Source organism: Fundulus heteroclitus, chromosome 8 (genome assembly GCF_011125445.2).
Source record: "Fundulus heteroclitus isolate FHET01 chromosome 8, MU-UCD_Fhet_4.1, whole genome shotgun sequence".
Taxonomy (NCBI): domain Eukaryota; kingdom Metazoa; phylum Chordata; class Actinopteri; order Cyprinodontiformes; family Fundulidae; genus Fundulus; species Fundulus heteroclitus.
Genome location: NC_046368.1, coordinates 905,644 through 923,002, shown reverse-complemented (window position 1 = coordinate 923,002; position 17,359 = coordinate 905,644). Strand labels below are relative to the sequence as shown.

Sequence of the window (17,359 nt, the reverse complement as noted above, 5' to 3'; positions counted from 1 at the left end):
CTTATCATTGTGTCCCTTTGTCCCTATTTCATGCCTTCCTTCCTTCCCATCTTCTTTCCTTCCTCGCCTCCTCCCTCCCGCTGGGGTTCTGACTTTCAGTAAGAGGTCTTTAAGTTACAATTTTAAATTATTTTATTGTTATGCCGAAAACCGCAGCCTTGAGTTGAAACAACAAACAGTCTAGATATATTTGGTACATTTACATTTTAGTTTTTAATGAAAGCACGATGCTGTAGATTCATAAGTAAACAAACGATACAGCGATGGTGCAGTAATGACGACTTTGCGGATTGGAAGACCTAGTGGTGACTAAGTTTCAGTTTACTGGCAGAAGTCGTCCACAGTCTGGGAGAGTAAGGAATTTGATCTCAAGAGTTTTCCCGGACTGAATAATAATCTATAAAAATAAGTAAGATTATGGGAAAATATTATTACTTTCAACTTTTATTCTAAACCCTATGTCTAAATATTCTTTCCTATTTTTTTCTTCATTTCTTGTGCCCTTAATTTTTTCTCTGATTTTTTTTCTTTATTCTTTTTGTCCTCCCATTATTCATCTTCCTTTATTTCTTTCCATAAGTCATTCCTTCTTTTCTTTCTTTACTTCCTTCCTTCCTTCCTTCCTTCCTTCCTTCCTTCCTTCCTTCCTTCCTTCCTTCCTTCCTTCCTTTATTGTGTTGTGCCTCCCTTTCATGCTTGTGCCGTCCTTCCTCGAGAGTCCATTCTTTCCTTCCTTCGTTGTAACATTTTTCAAGTGTTTTTTCAGGCTTTCCTCCTTTGTGACGTACCCTCCTTACTCTCCTTACTGCTTTTTGTCGTTCCTTCACTGCTTATGTCTTTCTCTAGTCCTTTCTTTCCTTCCTTATGGCTTTTCTTACTTCACTGTATACTCCTTCCTTACATACTTCCCTTCTTCCTTATGTCCATTCTTCTTTCTTTTGTACTGTCCTTCCTTCTTTGTTTCCTTCATTCTTTCCCTCCTTGTGTCATTTTTCCTTCCTTGTGTCGCCCCTTTCATTCTCAGTACTTTGTGGTCTTTCCTACCTGCATTGTGTCCTTCTCCTTCCCTTCTAGCTCTCCTTTATGGTGTCCATCCTTCTCTTCTTTCATTTTTCCTTTGTTTTCTCCTCCTTTATTGCCATCCTTAATCCTCCCTCCTTGCCATATGTTTTCATTGATTTCATATTTAAAGTGCGCCCACTGTAGTAATGTTTACCATAAACACATAGAGAACTATAGTGTTTTGTATCTTATAGTGAACACAAAGTCCTGGAAGTGCTGGAAACAATTAAGTCTGGAAAAGTCTGGAACTTCTACTCGAAATATGTGTAGGAACTCTTATTTTTAGTACAAATCTCAAGGTGCGTCGATTAGTTTGTGATGCTGTGCTCTCTAATAACATCCCCTTGCTAGTAAAAATGTTGGTTGCAACTAGACACATTATGAAGGCAGGTAATGCATCACATTTTATTGCTGTCTTTATTATATAACTGTGTCTTGTGGCGTTCAATAAGTGGAATTAGATTACCTATTTTGCGGTCAAGATTGCGATAAGTTCTGTAGAGATGGAGAAGTGTCGCTGCCATGTTACATGGGATATTATTTAAGTACAGTAGGAAGCATCTGTGATATTTGTTCCTCTGGGGTCTCCTCTGTTGCCTCCTCCTCCTCCCTGTTCTTTCTGACATCGTTACAGGGCCTCTCTGAGTCATAACTTCTCTTTGTGCTCCATATATTTTGCTCCCTATCTTCTTCCTCAGCCCCCTCCTTCTAGATCATTCACAAGCTCCTCGGATCTGACTCACAACTGAATGAACCCTCGAACGCGCAATCCGAACGCCTTTTGCAAGCACGTAAACTTTCTCTTTCTTTCATTAGCCTCAGCCATACTCCAGTGTTCTCTGTCGGTGAGTGATACGGCGGAGGTGGGAGGAGGGACAAAGAAAAACAAAGGGGAAAAAGAGAGGGGAGGTCACAAACACGATGACAAGGATGTGGTTGGTTCTGAACTAACATGATGTCATGCTTCATGGCTTTGCTGCGGGGGAAGTTTGCTACGGGTCTGATGCGAGCGGGAACAGGTTAAGCAGTAATTAAATAAAATACAAAAACTTGAGCTATTCAAACTAGTATACACATTTTTTGGTTAAATGTTTTCTGCTTTTCTTGGAACCTAAAAGTCTTTAAAGTTTCCTTTTAGTTTCAGAAAATCCACCACCATGGCTCCTGTCTTGCTTTTTGCTAACAAGGAAATCCATTTGCTGTGTTCATGTCATTTTTTATTTTTATTTTCTTTCATATCTTAGAAAAAGCACAAAGTATTTTCTTATTAATAAAGAGCCACCGGCAAGATAAGTTCTCAGATTCAAATGAGAGAAACGTGAAGCCCCTAAAAGGATTGAAGTCCTGCAGGGAAGAGAACAAACCGTCTCCACTAACTGTTTTTACTCTTCATCCCACAAGTACAACTGAGGTTAAGAGCAAATAAAATTGAGCCATTTAGAACCAAACTGCGGTTTTATATTTGCCTGCCTTCCTTGTCTTTTTTTGTTTTATTTCTTAGAAAATGACTTTACTGCCCCCCTTTGGTAAACGGCACTATTGCACTTCTCATTATGTAGTCTGACGTCAGTGACAAATATCATTCTTTCTCTTTGTAAGAAACTTCTCAGCATTTCCCGCCGGTCTGAGAATAGATGCTTGAGATGAGGAATTCACCAGATCAAGATTGTTTTTATAAACACGTTCATGCAAATTCATCCTAAATCCTTTCCAGGTTAAAGGCTCTAGTTTATAGCTGAGACCTTCCTCAGTTGTTTCCTCTCCCCTCTGTAACTGTTCTTGTTTCTCTGTCCCTGCTGGTTTGATCGGAGAGTGTTTTTTTTATTTATTTCCACATTGTGTCGCATTCCGACCAAACGTCAGTGGTTTGTACTGGGATTTTAGGTGACGGAAGAACATACAGCAGAAATGACAAAGCAGAAGATATTATACATTTTTTTTTTATCAAGAAATCTGAAATGTGTGGCGTGTCCCCTTTCTGTGCATATCCTTAAAATATCCAGTATAATCGACTGCCTTCAGAAGCCACTTAACTAGTAAATACCAGTGCACTTGTGTGTAGATCACAAAAGGCGTTAATTACATTAATATTCAAAAGTAAAAAGAATATGGCGCAGCTGGAAACGGGACAAAACAAAGCATTAACCAAAGATGCAGCCAAGTGGTCCAGATGTGAGAATGTGTCCACAGCACAACGGTTAGTCTTCAACTCCACAAATTAAGTCTCAATGAAAAAAAAAAAAATTAGATTGAATCTATTGTTGAGAGAAACTCTGAGTCCTGATTGCAGTTTTGCCTGAAGCCATATTGGGAACACAGCTAGCACATGGCAGAAGGTGCTCTGCTCAGATGAGACCAAACCTTTTTGGCCTCCATGAATGAGAATGTTTGGCAGAAAACTAACACAGCAGATCACCCCGAGCACAACGTACCCATGTTGGAAAAAAAAAAAGATGCTGGAATGCGTTTCTTCAACAGAGACATACAAGCTGGTCAAAGTTAATATAAAGATGGAAGGAACTAAATATTGTACACGGCAGTCAAAAGGAAACGCTGTTGGTGGCTACAAAAGACTTAAAACCTGGGAGGAGGACCACAGTCCAGCGGGACAACAACCCCAAACATGCAGACAGATCCACAATGGTTTATTCATGTCTTAGAGTTGCCGAGTCAAAGTTCAGACCTAAATCCAATTGCGAGTCTGTGACAAGACTTGAAAATTGAGGTTTAGAGACACTCTCCATCCGATTTGACTGAGCTTAACTATTGTGCAAAGACAAAATATCCAGTCTTTAGATTTGCAAACCAGGCCAAGAAGCGCTTTCAGCGGTAATGATAACAAAAGGGTATTCTACAAACTATTAACTTGAAGGGATGAATATAAATGCTTATTTTTATTTGTAATAAAATGTATAACCATGTTATATGTGACTCTGATGGCTTATCACTTAAAAGCCCAGTAATACACATTGACGTTTTTTGGTTATGACTTAAAACATTTAGAGGTGTATAAATACTTTTTTGAGGCTCTACTTGACTTTTTTCCCCCATAAATCCCTTAGAAAATGTCTCGGTCTCCTGTGCCGCCATAGTATTGGATAGTGTTGTTTCCCTGCTGACCTAAACGCTGCTTTCTCTCTCGTTGCCGTAGAACCGGCAGCTGCTGAAGGACAGTTTCATGGTGGAGCTGGTGGAGGGAACCAGGAAGCTGCGGCACGTCTTCCTCTTTACTGACCTGCTGCTCTGCGCCAAGCTGAAGAAACAGATTGGAGGGTAAAAAAAAAGAAAAAAAAGTATTTTTCTTTGCAAAGATTAGAAAGATTTTACAACTATACGCCGTCATATTGACACAGAGGATATAGAATAACTGCTGGAGTTGGAAAGCTGACTCAGGAGGGGTTTTTTTATGGACCAATACAGGTTACTCTTTCACATTTTAACATTTCAAGAGTCTGGATTTGAAGCATAGTATTTGCATTTGGAAGTTGCTGCTGGGAAACCATCTCAAAATAGTTTTCATTGCAGCTGAAAAAAAGGATCAGAAAGGATGAGTCTAGCGCAACAGTTTAGTATATTTACAAAAAAGAAAGAGCAAAGTGGCAGATGACAGCAATGCCTGCTCGCTGGATTCTCTCTGTTACAAGATCCAGCTAAGTAGAAAACACTCAGCTGGATGTTTGTCACTGTCAAAGGCTACAAAAGGGGGGAAAAAACATAAAAACTTGTCACAAGTCAGAGGAAAGTCTGTTTACAAGCAAGGGCTATCTCATGGGGTTCAGAGATAGAAAGAACTATTTAAACTGCCAAAAAAAAATACTTTCCAAAGTCAAAAATGTTTTAAGACTGAAACATCAAGCTGGGTAATGAGAAGAAAACAGTGCAAACTAATGAGTAAAAGCAGCATATTCCGTAGAGAATGTATAGGATACGTTAAAACAGGCATTAGCATCCAATGGCAGTTATTTTGTAGACGATGTTGCAAAAAATCCATCTGCAGCACATGAAGACGGAGCCAAGTGGGGATTCATATACAGATGGCCAATAAGTGCAATTTGGACTCCAAAACACAACCAAAGCATTTCCCTAGTAGTTATCTGAATTAATGATCCTGCTTTATTTGTCCCTTTTTGTCTGTGTTTACTGGCACTATCTCATCTTTCCCTCTCTGTTCCCAATGCAGTAAAAACCAGCAGTACGACTGCAAGTGGTACATCCCCCTGACGGAGCTGACCTTCCAAGGCCCAGAAGAGACGGAGCCCCTCACCATTCCCCAAGTCCCAGATGAAGAACTGGACGCCGTCAAGGTCAAGATCTCACACCTCCGCAGTGAGATTCAGAGGGAGAAGGTACGAAAGGATGGCAACATTCCCAGATACAGATGATAGAGAGTTGTTGTTGGGGGTTTTTTTCCTACTAAAACCTGATTTTCTATTAAGTAATTTTACTCTCTCTTTTTACATTTTTAGAGAGCCAACAAGGGTTCCAAAGTCATCGACCGACTTCGGAAGAAACTGTCTGAACAGGAGTCTTTGCTGCTGCTAACGTCTCCCAGCATGCCCCTCAGATTATTCAACAAGAACGGAAAGGTGATCAAATGACCATTATAACAATATTTAGTTTTTTTCTTTCTCTCCTACATTGTTCTCTGCATGCTTCATCTCTCAATATTTCTTATTTAACCCTTTTCTGCCTGAGTCACTCAGGCCATTCAATAATATAAACTATTATTAATAGTTTGAGTGATTTTATTTAATAAAGAACAAAGCTATACAATATTTGAAGGAATAATCATTTCTGAACCTAATAGCTAGTTGTAACAAACACCCTTGGTCATGCCACAGGATCTCAATTGGATCTTAGTTTGGACTCTGACTAGGCCACTCAAAAACCTTCATTTTGTTGAGCAATTCAGAGGTGGACTTACTGCTTTGCTTTAAATCGTTGCCCTGCCACATATCCCAAATGTGCTTGAGCTTTAGTCTCGGAGATTCTCCTTCCAAGATTTCCTGGTAGAGAGAGAATTTTTGGTTCCTTCAATTGTGGCCACTTCAATAATGGCACATCTAACTGGCAGCGTTATAAGCCTGTTTTTAAATGCTCCTAGTTTTACATCAGATGAAAGAAATTTTTTTTTTTAAGTTTTCTGTGTGTTTTTTTATTTTTTATTCAGGACTGTTTTTTCCCTGAGAAGTCTCCCTTCGGGGCCATTTTTGCCATGTCTCTTTATCATGGTTGAATCGTGAACACTGACGTTAACTGAGGCGAGCGAGGTCTGCAGTTCTTTAGATGGGTTTCTGTTATTCTTTTATGACCTCCTGGATGAGTCCAGCCCATGTGCTCTGGTAGTTCAGCCTGTACTGAAAAGGTTCTCCACTGGCGCGTGTTTTCTACATTTGTAGATACTGGCCTGTAGATGTCTGTGTCTTTTAATGTCTTCGGGCCGAGGCTTGACATATTAATTTTTGAGATCTTTGAACCTACTTCATGTTGTCAGACAGGTCCTAATATAGCGATTTCATGGTTCTACAGTTATAAAACCTGAGTGTGGCAAGTGAAATTTTATTCAGCTGTAGATAATCAGTTAAGACAGTCCCGCAGAGCAAGGTTGTTTGAATAGGATTTTTTTTTAACTTAATGCATGTGACCATTATGTTAATTTTGTAGGGCTAGGTACAACAAACACAGCTCATTATAAAAAAAAATTATCTGATACCTGTGTAGTCTTGCTTATCGCCATGGTTAATTTGTAACACCTGACCCTTAAAGGGCTTTTAAAGCAGTTAAAGCTAGGGTTGGCGATTTTTTTTTTTCTGGAGGTTTGTACGATTTCTACAAAAGTTGCTACAATAAATGGCTAACAACGGAGCTAGCCGCTAAGCTAACCGGATACCTAAACACCAGAAGTGTGCATGCGCTGCCAGTAAGTGGAAACTAACAAGGAATGTGCACTGGCGTTACGTGAGCGCGTCACAATGATTAGCATCTGGGACAACCAATAGATAAAGTGATACCCCTGGAACTCGAGGGACAGAGGAGGGTGAGAGCAGGAACAAAACTTTGACCAAGGGTAGTGATTGGTCAGAGTTTGTACAGGCCTGCAGCTCCCACAGTGATTGATTTCTTTATTTTTTTTAACCTCCTCTTTCTGCATACATAATGTATGGACTACTTTCAGGATGGAAGGACGATTTTACCCAGTATAATAAAAAGATTTTCTGAACTGAATTACCAACTATAGCTTTAAATGAAAATTACAATAAATGCAATCAGAAATGTACAGAAACCACTCAGCGCTAATAAAAGCATTGTAATAAAACAAACGCATCCACTCAAGATCTTACAAATGCATGCCTCACATACACATGCACTGTTATGCATTCATATGACATGGCCACATGTGAAAACTGCTTCTTTACTACAGCTATTCTTTGTTGCTGTTAACGTTTTATTTGATCTGAACCATTTAAGTGAGACAAAAGGGGCAAAAAAGTCAGCGCACGCTTTTTTCCAGCCCTCTTTGTCGTCTTTTGTATTCCGACCCTGTAAACATTAAGCATTTATCGGTGTGTTTGTTTTCAGAGCTACAGCTTCCTGATTTCCTCTGACTACGAACGTTCAGAGTGGAGGGAGATAATCAGGGAGCAGCAGCAGAAATGTGAGTGTTGGAGAGATGTCCTTCCAGGCATCTCCTGTCTGATCCAATTAAAAGAAAACATTCCTGCTTCCCACACCACAATGAGCAATGAACGTTTGATTAAACGCTTTTAGTGAATGCTGACTTTTCAGCCAAGGCCGGCTAAAAATGTGCTCTGGTTCCTCTAGGTGTTAAAACGCCCTCACTGACGTCCATGGAGCTGCAAATGTTGACCAGCTCCTGTCTCAAACTCCAAACCGTCCACAACATTCCACTTAGTCTGAATAAAGAAGGTAGGCATCTCCCGTTTGTACCTGAAAGTAGTCGTTAATGCATCAACGATGAAAGTATTACAAAGACAGCTTTAAACGTCATGTTCTCCACAATCCAGTGTTGCATTTTCCCCTTCACTTCCGCCTGAATCAGCTCCAGAACAAACAGAGACGTTAATGCTTTTCTAATCTGCCCCTGCTGATGTCCTTTTTCATTCTCTCTGCTGTTTTTTTTTGTTGTTTTTTTTTCCACCAGAGGACGACTCCTCCGGTCTCTACGGGTTTCTGAATGTAATCGTCCACTCTGCCTCTGGCCTCAAACAGAGTTTAAGTGAGTCACTCAACCTTATGCAGTTAACAGGATATAAGACCACACTAATGACTCAGAAATCACAGCTTTAATGTCACCATACAAAAGATAACAAATAGTCCAATTATTTTTGCTGTATTTTGTGGTCACAACAAAGCGACCTTGTTCACCGAACTTGCAGAGTTCCCCTGTTGTTGTTTTCATATGCAATTTCTTTCTCTGTCAGATCTCTATTGCACATTGGAGGTGGACTCATTCGGCTTCTTTCTAAATAAAGCAAAGACGAGAGTCTACCGGTACACCACCGAACCCAAATGGAACGAGGTAAAAGACTCCAGCACAAATGAGCCCCACAAAATAGCCGTACTATTCTCATTTTTCTACAGTAGAATTTAATGGGAAAAAAAATAACCAACACTAAAATACCATCTGTTTTTCTTTTATGCAGCAATATCCACTTAAAATGTATTTTTTCCCCTTCCTTGAGTGATTTATACTGCTTGCCAAATGTGTGACATCTGCTTTTTTAATCAGTTAGCTGTCTGTTTCTGAGTAGTTAAAATGTGTCCATTGAAACCTAAAGAGAGGGAGCATCTGCAGTCCTCAAACACATAATAAAATACACAAAGGCAAATTAATCAGTGTTTTGTATCTATTCGAGTGCAGTTATTCAATGAGTAAAAAAAAAATCCCACATTATAAATGTTATCAAAATCACTCCTCTCTCTATTATTTTTACAGTAGCAGTTACTTTTTAATGTTAATCAAAATGTCTCCATTTTAATTAGCAATGAATACGTTCCTGAATTGATTAAAACAGGACCTTGGAGTGAGAGATTGTGCAGAGCATGTGTGTGCACCGTAATGAGTGCACTCATAATGCCGCAGTTGAATGAGGGAAGAAAGTGTGTAGAGAAAAAAAAAAGACATACTCTCAGAGAATTCAGCTGAACAAAGTGGAAATAATACGAACTAATGAGGATCTGCAGCACGCGATGACTAACATCTGTCCAAAAGCGAAATGAACCGACAAAGTGTGTATCTCACAGCAACGTGTGTGTGTAGAGCGTCCCCTTACATAACGGCAATGAATGTAGATCAGCCGTGTGAAGCCGTGGAATCATCTTTGTAAATGTCGTCTCATTGTCTCCGCTATCTATTTTTGTTCCGTCCTTTGGCCCCAAAGGAGTTTGAGATCGAGCTGGAGGGCTCTCAGACCCTGAGGTTGCTCTGCTACGAGAAGAGCTACAACAGGACCAAGCTGAACAAAGAAGACGGAGACGGCACAGACCGCATCATTGGGAAAGGACAGATCCTGGTATGACATGACATCACCCCCCCCCCCCCCCCCCCCCCCCATTACTATCAGCAGACGCACCATGACTCAGTATCGATTGCCAGTTATGTCATCTCTACTGTCGCAAAGCATGAAATGCACATTGATTTGACAGCATTGCATGAAGAAATATGATTATTAGTTGGTTTTTTTAGTGCGATTGGTAGCCCAACCTGAATAGCAAACAATAGATTTCTGTCAGTTCAGCAAACGTTTGCTCTTGGGCGAATCTCTTTTTGACAGACGAACGTTTTCTACCTCTTATCTACTGTTGTGCTGGCAGGTTTAGTTGTCAGAAATCCTGACGGCTGACGTTATCCTGAACATTGGAGACAGATTTGAAGTGTCTGTGTTGAGGTTGCAAAAAACAAACACCAGCCTGGAGCCATCACTGTAAATTAGCAAATGGAAAGAAAAAAAAAATACAAATATCATTCTCTTTTCGTGCTGCCAGCAAATTAAATAAATAATCAACGGCTCACCCAGAGCAGAGCAGGATTGTTTCTGTTCGTTAGGAAACAGGCAGTTTCAATCTGAGCTGTCTGAATCCTGTTTGATTTGGTCAAACTGCAGCACAAGAGTCTGCTTCCTTGTCGACTTACAAGCTTGGTCAAATGCTCCCCCTAGTGGTGTCTTTCAGCAATTCCGAGACCTGATCCCCTCTTGATGGGATGATGTCATTGAAAACCAGCAGCCAGAGAGATGGAAAGGATGCTTAGCAGGATTTTAACAAATCCGACAAAGGAGTGAATGATGTGCCTTTCATTTGACCGAAACAGATTGAGCTTTGTTTGTCGCTGTCATCTTTTTGTGGTTCAAATTGTTTACCTGTAAAAACTGCAGTTATTTGATTGCAGAGCATGCCCAGTTTTCTTTGTCTGCCACAAAAAAAAAATCTGAAAAAAAAAATAAAATTAAAACCCGTCACTTTGTTCACTACAGTGCAAATAAATATGCAACACGTTGTTTCTATCCATCTGTTCATTATCCATCCATCCCAGCCATACGCTATTATGTGTCTTTCTTTACAGTTTATAGGTTATAAATTTAAAGATTTCTTGTTTTGCAAGCCAAAAATGTGTGGGGAAATTGTAGTCATTAAAAAGCACAGGCCTGCTTAAATGCTACAGAACAAAATGTTGTGCATTTTGACTGGATGAAACGGAAACCCAAACCTTTTCGAACAGAAAACGCAGCACTCTTTTAATATGAAATGTAATTCTTTATAATTAAATTGCTCAACCAAAAGACACTCTCAGCCATACCAGATTCATTTATGAGAAACATGATGCGACTTTGCGTGCAACCAGAAGGGGTTTAGGCTACATCAACAAGCGGTATTCTGTGTCTCTCTTCGTCCGCTTTCATCCTGTCTGTTGCACCAGTTTGTGCTGTCCCCAGATGGCTGCTCAGATCTGTTTGTATCTGGTTGTGAGTTTAGTCCCTGCAAATAAATCTTATTTGGCAATCTTTTTTTTTCCTGGATAATACGATAAAAGGAGCATATTAGCGTCAGCTTTGAAACTAGTCTTCTGGAGAGGGTAGATTTTTGTAATTGATGTGCAACCATTGCCTTATGCACTGATGGTTTCCTCACTGTTCTGGACAGAAGAACAAGAGTGTGTGAACCTATAGAAATTATTAGTACTGTTCTTATATAAAGACAATAAGGATATAAGCATAGTATTTGGAATATTCTTAACAACCGAGGGCACAATTAAGTGGAATTTTATAATAAATGATCTTAAAAGGATCAACTGCATTTTGACTTTTAATATTTGTCCCATACCAAACGTATTCTAGTGTATATGTTATGTATTTATTACTAAATAAACATAACTGTTAATGTTATTAAATGTTGCCTGTTTTAATTATTCCTCATAGCTGGACCCTCAGACTCTTCAGGGCAAAGACTGGCAGAGAACAGTCATTCCTATGAACGGGGTGAGTGTGTCCGGTTGTTTACTTTGATTTACTTTAATTTGATTATGTTTGGGCTTTTCTTTTAAATCTAACTTATTCAAACTGTGCCATACTTTCTTGAGATCCTGGAAATTTCTCACAAATAATTTTTTTTTACGACCTTCATGGCAGCCTCTCCCTTATAAACTTGTTTGAACTCTTTACCTTTTTTCCCTCATGTCAGATTGAAGTTAAGCTGTCTATGAAGTTCACCAGCAGAGAGTTCAGCCTGAAGAGGATGCCCTCAGAGAAACCCATGGGCGTGTTTGGCGTTAAAATCTCAACAGTAACCAAGTGAGTTTACATTGGGAAAAAAATAATTTAAAAAGTGGAGTTAAGACATTAAGCTGTTATTGTTCTGTGAAGCGACAAGCATTTGTACTACACTATAGCATTCTTCCTGGTAAACCACAGGGCTGTGTTTTTGGCCTCCTCTTTTTCTGTGCAAGCCAATTGCCAGTGTTGTTTTTAACTATCAATTTCTCACTGTGTAACCCTACTGGTTAACCGTTTCTCCTTTTATTTGACTGCACACTGATTGGGTTACGGTTTTCTGGCCAACACCTTCGTTTGGACTGTTATTTCTCCACAAATTGATGCCAGTTTGCCCTTGTATAGGACAATATGTCAACCACTAACACGTAGTAAAAAAGCCACATTAAATCTAGCATAACTGAATTAGTGTCAGTTATATTTTTATTTCAATAGTGTTCAGCAAGAAATCTGCATTTTAAAGATATTAGAAAATAAAAGGTGGTGTATTAGTATATCACAAATGGCGCTCTCATGGTGAATTCAAAAGGAAGGTAAAATACTTAACATTGTAGAATGTGTTCAGGGAATAACGGATGCCTGTTTTTGAATATTGCAAGTTAATATCCATATTCAGTCAGTTGACTGATGCATATAACAAAATAAATGAGAGATTGTCCAATGTCACTTCACAGTCTGGAAAAGTATGAAAATCTTTTTTTTTTTCCACTCTTATATACTTGTTCAGTAGGAGGAATAGCTTCAAAGTTAAGGACACCATGCAATTGACGATCCACTGTATATGCTAGATTGGACGGAGTGATTGCTGCAAAGTCAGTGACAATGGCTGTAATTGGCTGGATTTCCCGAAATAGAAAACATTTTACCAATTGGAATAATAAACTGAGTTTGACAGCATTGTTTTATAACTACGATCAAATTAGAATTGAGTGTGGACAAATGTTATTATTTCTTGACTTTATTTCCAATCCTATTCCATAGTCTTCCATCTATCAATTCAACAATCTATCCATTAATCCATTGTCCATTCAAACATCCATCACAAATATTGATAGTAAACATTTCTATACATTAAAACACTCTATAAATAGAGATATTTGGATCGGGAAAAAGTACAGCATTTTGAAATTAAAAATATATGTATAGAAGCCTTAACCTTATTTAATACAAACTAAATATATGGTTCAAGCATAAAGAGTTACTGTATAGTATTATAAAAACAATACCAAGCCAGTAAACTAGTACACATATTTTTCTTAATCAAGAATGTTTATTTTTTTTATCACAATACTAGTTATCTATATATTATACTCATAGGACAAATCTATCAGTAAAATTCTGTTTATAATAGTATCCATCTCTATATTTATTCAGTAATAACCCATGTCCTGTACTTATGGAACCATTTTTTATCCTGCACTTGCTGCTATTGCACTTCTGGTTAGACCTAAATGGCATTTCGTTGCCTTGTACCTGTGTAATGACAATAAAGTTGAATCTAATCTAATTTTTGTCCTGATCCAGACGGGAACGCTCCAAGGTGCCCTACATTGTCCGTCAGTGCCTAGAAGAGATAGAGAGGAGAGGCATGGAGGAGGTGGGAATATACCGCGTATCAGGGGTGGCCACAGATATTCAGGCCCTGAAGACCGCCTTCGACACCAGTAAGTCCTGCATTTATCCATGTCTTATGTAGATTAGCAAAAGTTTAAATGCCCTTGCATTTTTCTACTGTAGCATTGGCTTTAGCACAAATGGGTGCCATTAGTTTGCTTTAAATCTGTACTCAAACCCTTTACAGTATGATAAATCAAATATTGTATTCACATTTACTTGTTACCGTTTTAGTCCTGAGTTATATTCTAGGCTGGGTGCTGAAATGCCTTTCCTCCAGCCTTTACTCATTTCTTCCTCTTGCAGATAACAAAGATGTGTCGGTGATGATGAGCGAGATGGACGTAAATGCCATCGCTGGAACCCTGAAGCTGTATTTCAGAGAGCTGCCCGAGCCTCTCTTCACTGATGAGCTCTACCCTAATTTCGCAGGCGGCATCAGTAAGCCACATAACAAAGCTTCTCAATCATTTCATGATCGCTATCTAAAGCGGAGCTGTTGTTTCAAGGCAGTTGCCACACACTGCTCGTCTTAAAATTGCACTTTGGAAGACTTTCGTAATATGTGAGACAATCGAATGAGTTGTTGTACTGTCTGGCTTTGCTTCTGTGCAGCCCTCACTGATAGTGTTGCCAAAGAGAGCTGTATGCTGAACCTGCTGCTGTCACTGCCAGAACCCAACCTGGTCACGTTCCTTTTCCTTTTGGATCACCTCAAGAGGTATAAATGACATAAAACGGCACATAACTTGATGATATTCCGACGTTAAACTGCATAGAGAAAAATAAAACTAATAAAAATCAAGTTATGTCCATAGATTTCTAATAGTATTAAATTATTTTCTGCTGTGATTATGTTTAAAACCTTATTTTGTATTAACTTTAAGGAGGCTTTTTCGGCATTTTAGATGGATGTGTTTCAGTAAAACACAATATTGCATTTGAAAACACTGGTTTATTAGTCTCAGTTCACTTCATAAGAGTGAAACAATTGATTTTGTTTTAATTTACTGATATTAAAAGTGGTTCTATCATGCAAAGTTCACTTTTTTAGCCCTTAAATGCATTTTGCTGTGTATTTGTGTCTAGGAGTGCAGAAAAACCTAATGCAGTCTGTCCAGGAGCTACTTTATATTCATTTTTGGTTATATTTTTCAAGCTGTTTAGTTTTCTATAAAGTTTTTTTCAACAATTATGTCACTGTTTTTGCTGTGGACTGCTACACAAAGTCATGGACTTCCAGCTTACCAGTCTCGCTAATCTGCCATTTTTATTTCTCTGAGCAATTTTGCAGCTCTGTAGCTGAAGGATGCCAAAGCTAATTGAACGTTAAAGCACTGAGTTGGCAACCAAAAAGGAAAAGAATACTTTACAAAAAATTATTCCATACACTATTAGTGTAAGAAACTGGTAAGGCTAGCACTTTATTTATTACCTTTAAACGTTTAAAGATTGCTCCGTTCTGCATAATTGTTGGCCAAAGTTATTATGAGCCACAGTGGAGGGTCTAAAGAGGCACTTGCATTTCCAGAGCTGCAGGTAGCAGACCCTTGTACACGACTAAAGTTGTAAACTCAGTTCTGAGGGCCACATTTGTCACGCTGTGTTATTATGTTGGGCCCAGAAGATAATCACAAATGTCTCCTAGAGCTAGTTCACCAGGAGATTCTGCATGTACGGCTAGCACTAAAAATCCAAAATTCCCCTTCTTGTGCCCCAAATGTCTTTTATTTGACAAGTGATTTCACGTATGCTTATAGTGTTAAGATTAGCTTGTTCCAAATTTAATGTTTAATTAAGCAAAACTTAAGTTTATTTCCAATATCTGTAAAGAAGATAACTTTTTTCCAATTAATATTAAGGCTTGCCAACAAACTTGTGCAAGTTTTTGTTTTAATTTTGTGTCTGTGTATTTTAGTTTGACACCCCTACAATTGACCTGGTTTAAAGATTTCTGCTTCAGTTAAAACCTTGAGTTCTCAAAACCATGCTGGTGTTCTCCTTTGAGTAATTTCTGTTTGAAGCAAACATCAATGTGCTTGAACAAGTCTTCTTTTTGGCAGTCGCATAGTTTTGTGTTTACCTTGTAAAGGGTGGGAACAACACTTTTTTTTTTCTGAGTACCACCATAGGCAAGAATGTATCGCGGTTTCAGATGCTTGGCACCAATGGCACTTGTTTGTTGTCTTCTCCACAGGGTGGCAGATAAGGAAAGTGTCAACAAGATGTCTCTGCACAATCTAGCGACCGTGTTTGGCCCTACTCTGCTCAGGCCGGCGGAGAAGGACAGCAAGATCCCCGCCAACCCCACTCAGCCCATCAGCATGGGGGACAGCTGGTCTCTGGAAGTTATGGCACAAGTGAGCTAAACCCAGCACCCACTCTGTCTGCTCTCTCTGCCTTTTTATCATTGAATTTGCTTTCAGAAACAAGCAGCCATTGCCGAGTTTGAACAACAGGGCTGTGAAAAATAATTTGCCCCTCTACAGATTTCTGCCGTTTTTTTTTTTTTTTACGTTTCTTGTGCCATGCTGACAGATTTCAGTTCTGAAGCAAATAAAATATCAGACACAGATGACTTGAGAAAATATAAAGGGCAGCTTTTTTATTATGATTTAGTAAAAAGTAGTTAACCAACCAGCTAGGTCCTGTGGGGAAAATATAAAAGTCTCCCTTGTTAAATGATGAAATTTGTTCAGCTTCCCTAGTCACACTCAGGCCTGATTACTGACAGGTTGTTAGAATAAACAATTGCCTACATAGAATCTGTGGAACAACATGAAGTAGGCTAAACGATCTCAAACAGCAGCAAATCGTGTCCTGATCTGAAGAAAGTGAAAACATAAAGGCACGTCTCTCGTTTTCCTAAAAAAAAAAACATCTTGATGATCACCAAGTGAAAGCATTCTGTGGACTGACGAGACAATAGCGAAACTTTTTGAAAGGTGTGCTTCCCATTACATCTGCTGTTTAACTAACAATTCAATGTAGAAAAAAAAAGATTATAAAGACAGCCAAACTCTACCGCCATGGAAGAGTGATCATCCAGGACTGCTTCTTTCCTCGGGGCTTAGACTACTTGCTGTAAATACTGCCCTCTACCAGAAAATCTTGAGGGAGAATGTCAGTGTCCTTAAGCTTAGATCTACTTTAATTTTGCTGCATGATACTAATCCTAAGCACACCAGTATGTCTACTGATGAGTGGTTTAAAAAACAAAAAACTTTGTTATGGCTGAAATTAAAACCATTCTGCAAACGAGAGGTGGCCAAAATTCCCCCACAGTGACTGGATGCCAGTTATCATGAATGCATGATGGCCGTTTTTGTCGCCAAAGGATGGAACATCCAGTTATTACGTCTAGAGGGCGATTAATTTATTTTTTTTTACAAGTTGCTTTGGATTGTTTTTTTTCCCCCCCTTATAAATGAATACATTTCTTTTTTTGAATGCTTCTTGTTTTTACTTCTTGTTTGGTGATCATAATCTTTGTTGGAGAGAAAAAAAAGCAAAGGCAGGAGAAAACTGGAAGGGGCAATACTTTTTCACAATCCTAATTATCTGCTGTGCTTTCAGGTCCAGGTTTTGCTGTATTTCCTGCAGCTGGAAACCATCCCCACCCCGGACAGTAAACGACAGAGCATCCTCTTCTCCACCGAAGTGTAGAGCTTACACTGACTTGCTCTGCTCCATACTCTGAACAGGCAGAGGTGTATAAAAAAAAAAAGAAAAAAAAAAAGGGGGATGAACACTGGCTCAAAGTGAGCCCATTGTAGTGTGTTTTTAAATTGACTCGGAAGGATTGTCTCTACAGTACACAAGAGGGCGCCACTAAGCTCAAATGCTCAGAGGACTTATACCCATCATTCCCCAGTAGTTAGTATGATTCTTCGTAC

At 39.0% G+C, this 17,359-nt stretch overlaps 1 protein-coding gene across 1 annotated transcript in view; it reads left to right on the top strand.

The window, feature by feature from the left end:
• LOC118563868 (breakpoint cluster region protein-like) overlaps positions 1-17,129 on the top strand; it is a 46,840-nt gene extending 29,711 nt beyond the window's left edge. The window contains exons 8-22 of the mRNA XM_036139815.1: positions 4,214-4,335; positions 5,243-5,408; positions 5,529-5,648; positions 7,642-7,717; positions 7,885-7,989; positions 8,225-8,299; positions 8,505-8,602; positions 9,465-9,596; positions 11,499-11,558; positions 11,761-11,870; positions 13,374-13,513; positions 13,770-13,904; positions 14,079-14,184; positions 15,661-15,823; positions 17,040-17,129. Of these exons, the coding sequence (XP_035995708.1) occupies positions 4,214-4,335; positions 5,243-5,408; positions 5,529-5,648; positions 7,642-7,717; positions 7,885-7,989; positions 8,225-8,299; positions 8,505-8,602; positions 9,465-9,596; positions 11,499-11,558; positions 11,761-11,870; positions 13,374-13,513; positions 13,770-13,904; positions 14,079-14,184; positions 15,661-15,823; positions 17,040-17,129 (1,698 nt within the window). The remainder of the gene's footprint in view (positions 1-4,213; positions 4,336-5,242; positions 5,409-5,528; positions 5,649-7,641; positions 7,718-7,884; positions 7,990-8,224; positions 8,300-8,504; positions 8,603-9,464; positions 9,597-11,498; positions 11,559-11,760; positions 11,871-13,373; positions 13,514-13,769; positions 13,905-14,078; positions 14,185-15,660; positions 15,824-17,039) is intronic.
• The last annotated feature ends 230 nt before the right edge of the window (positions 17,130-17,359 follow it).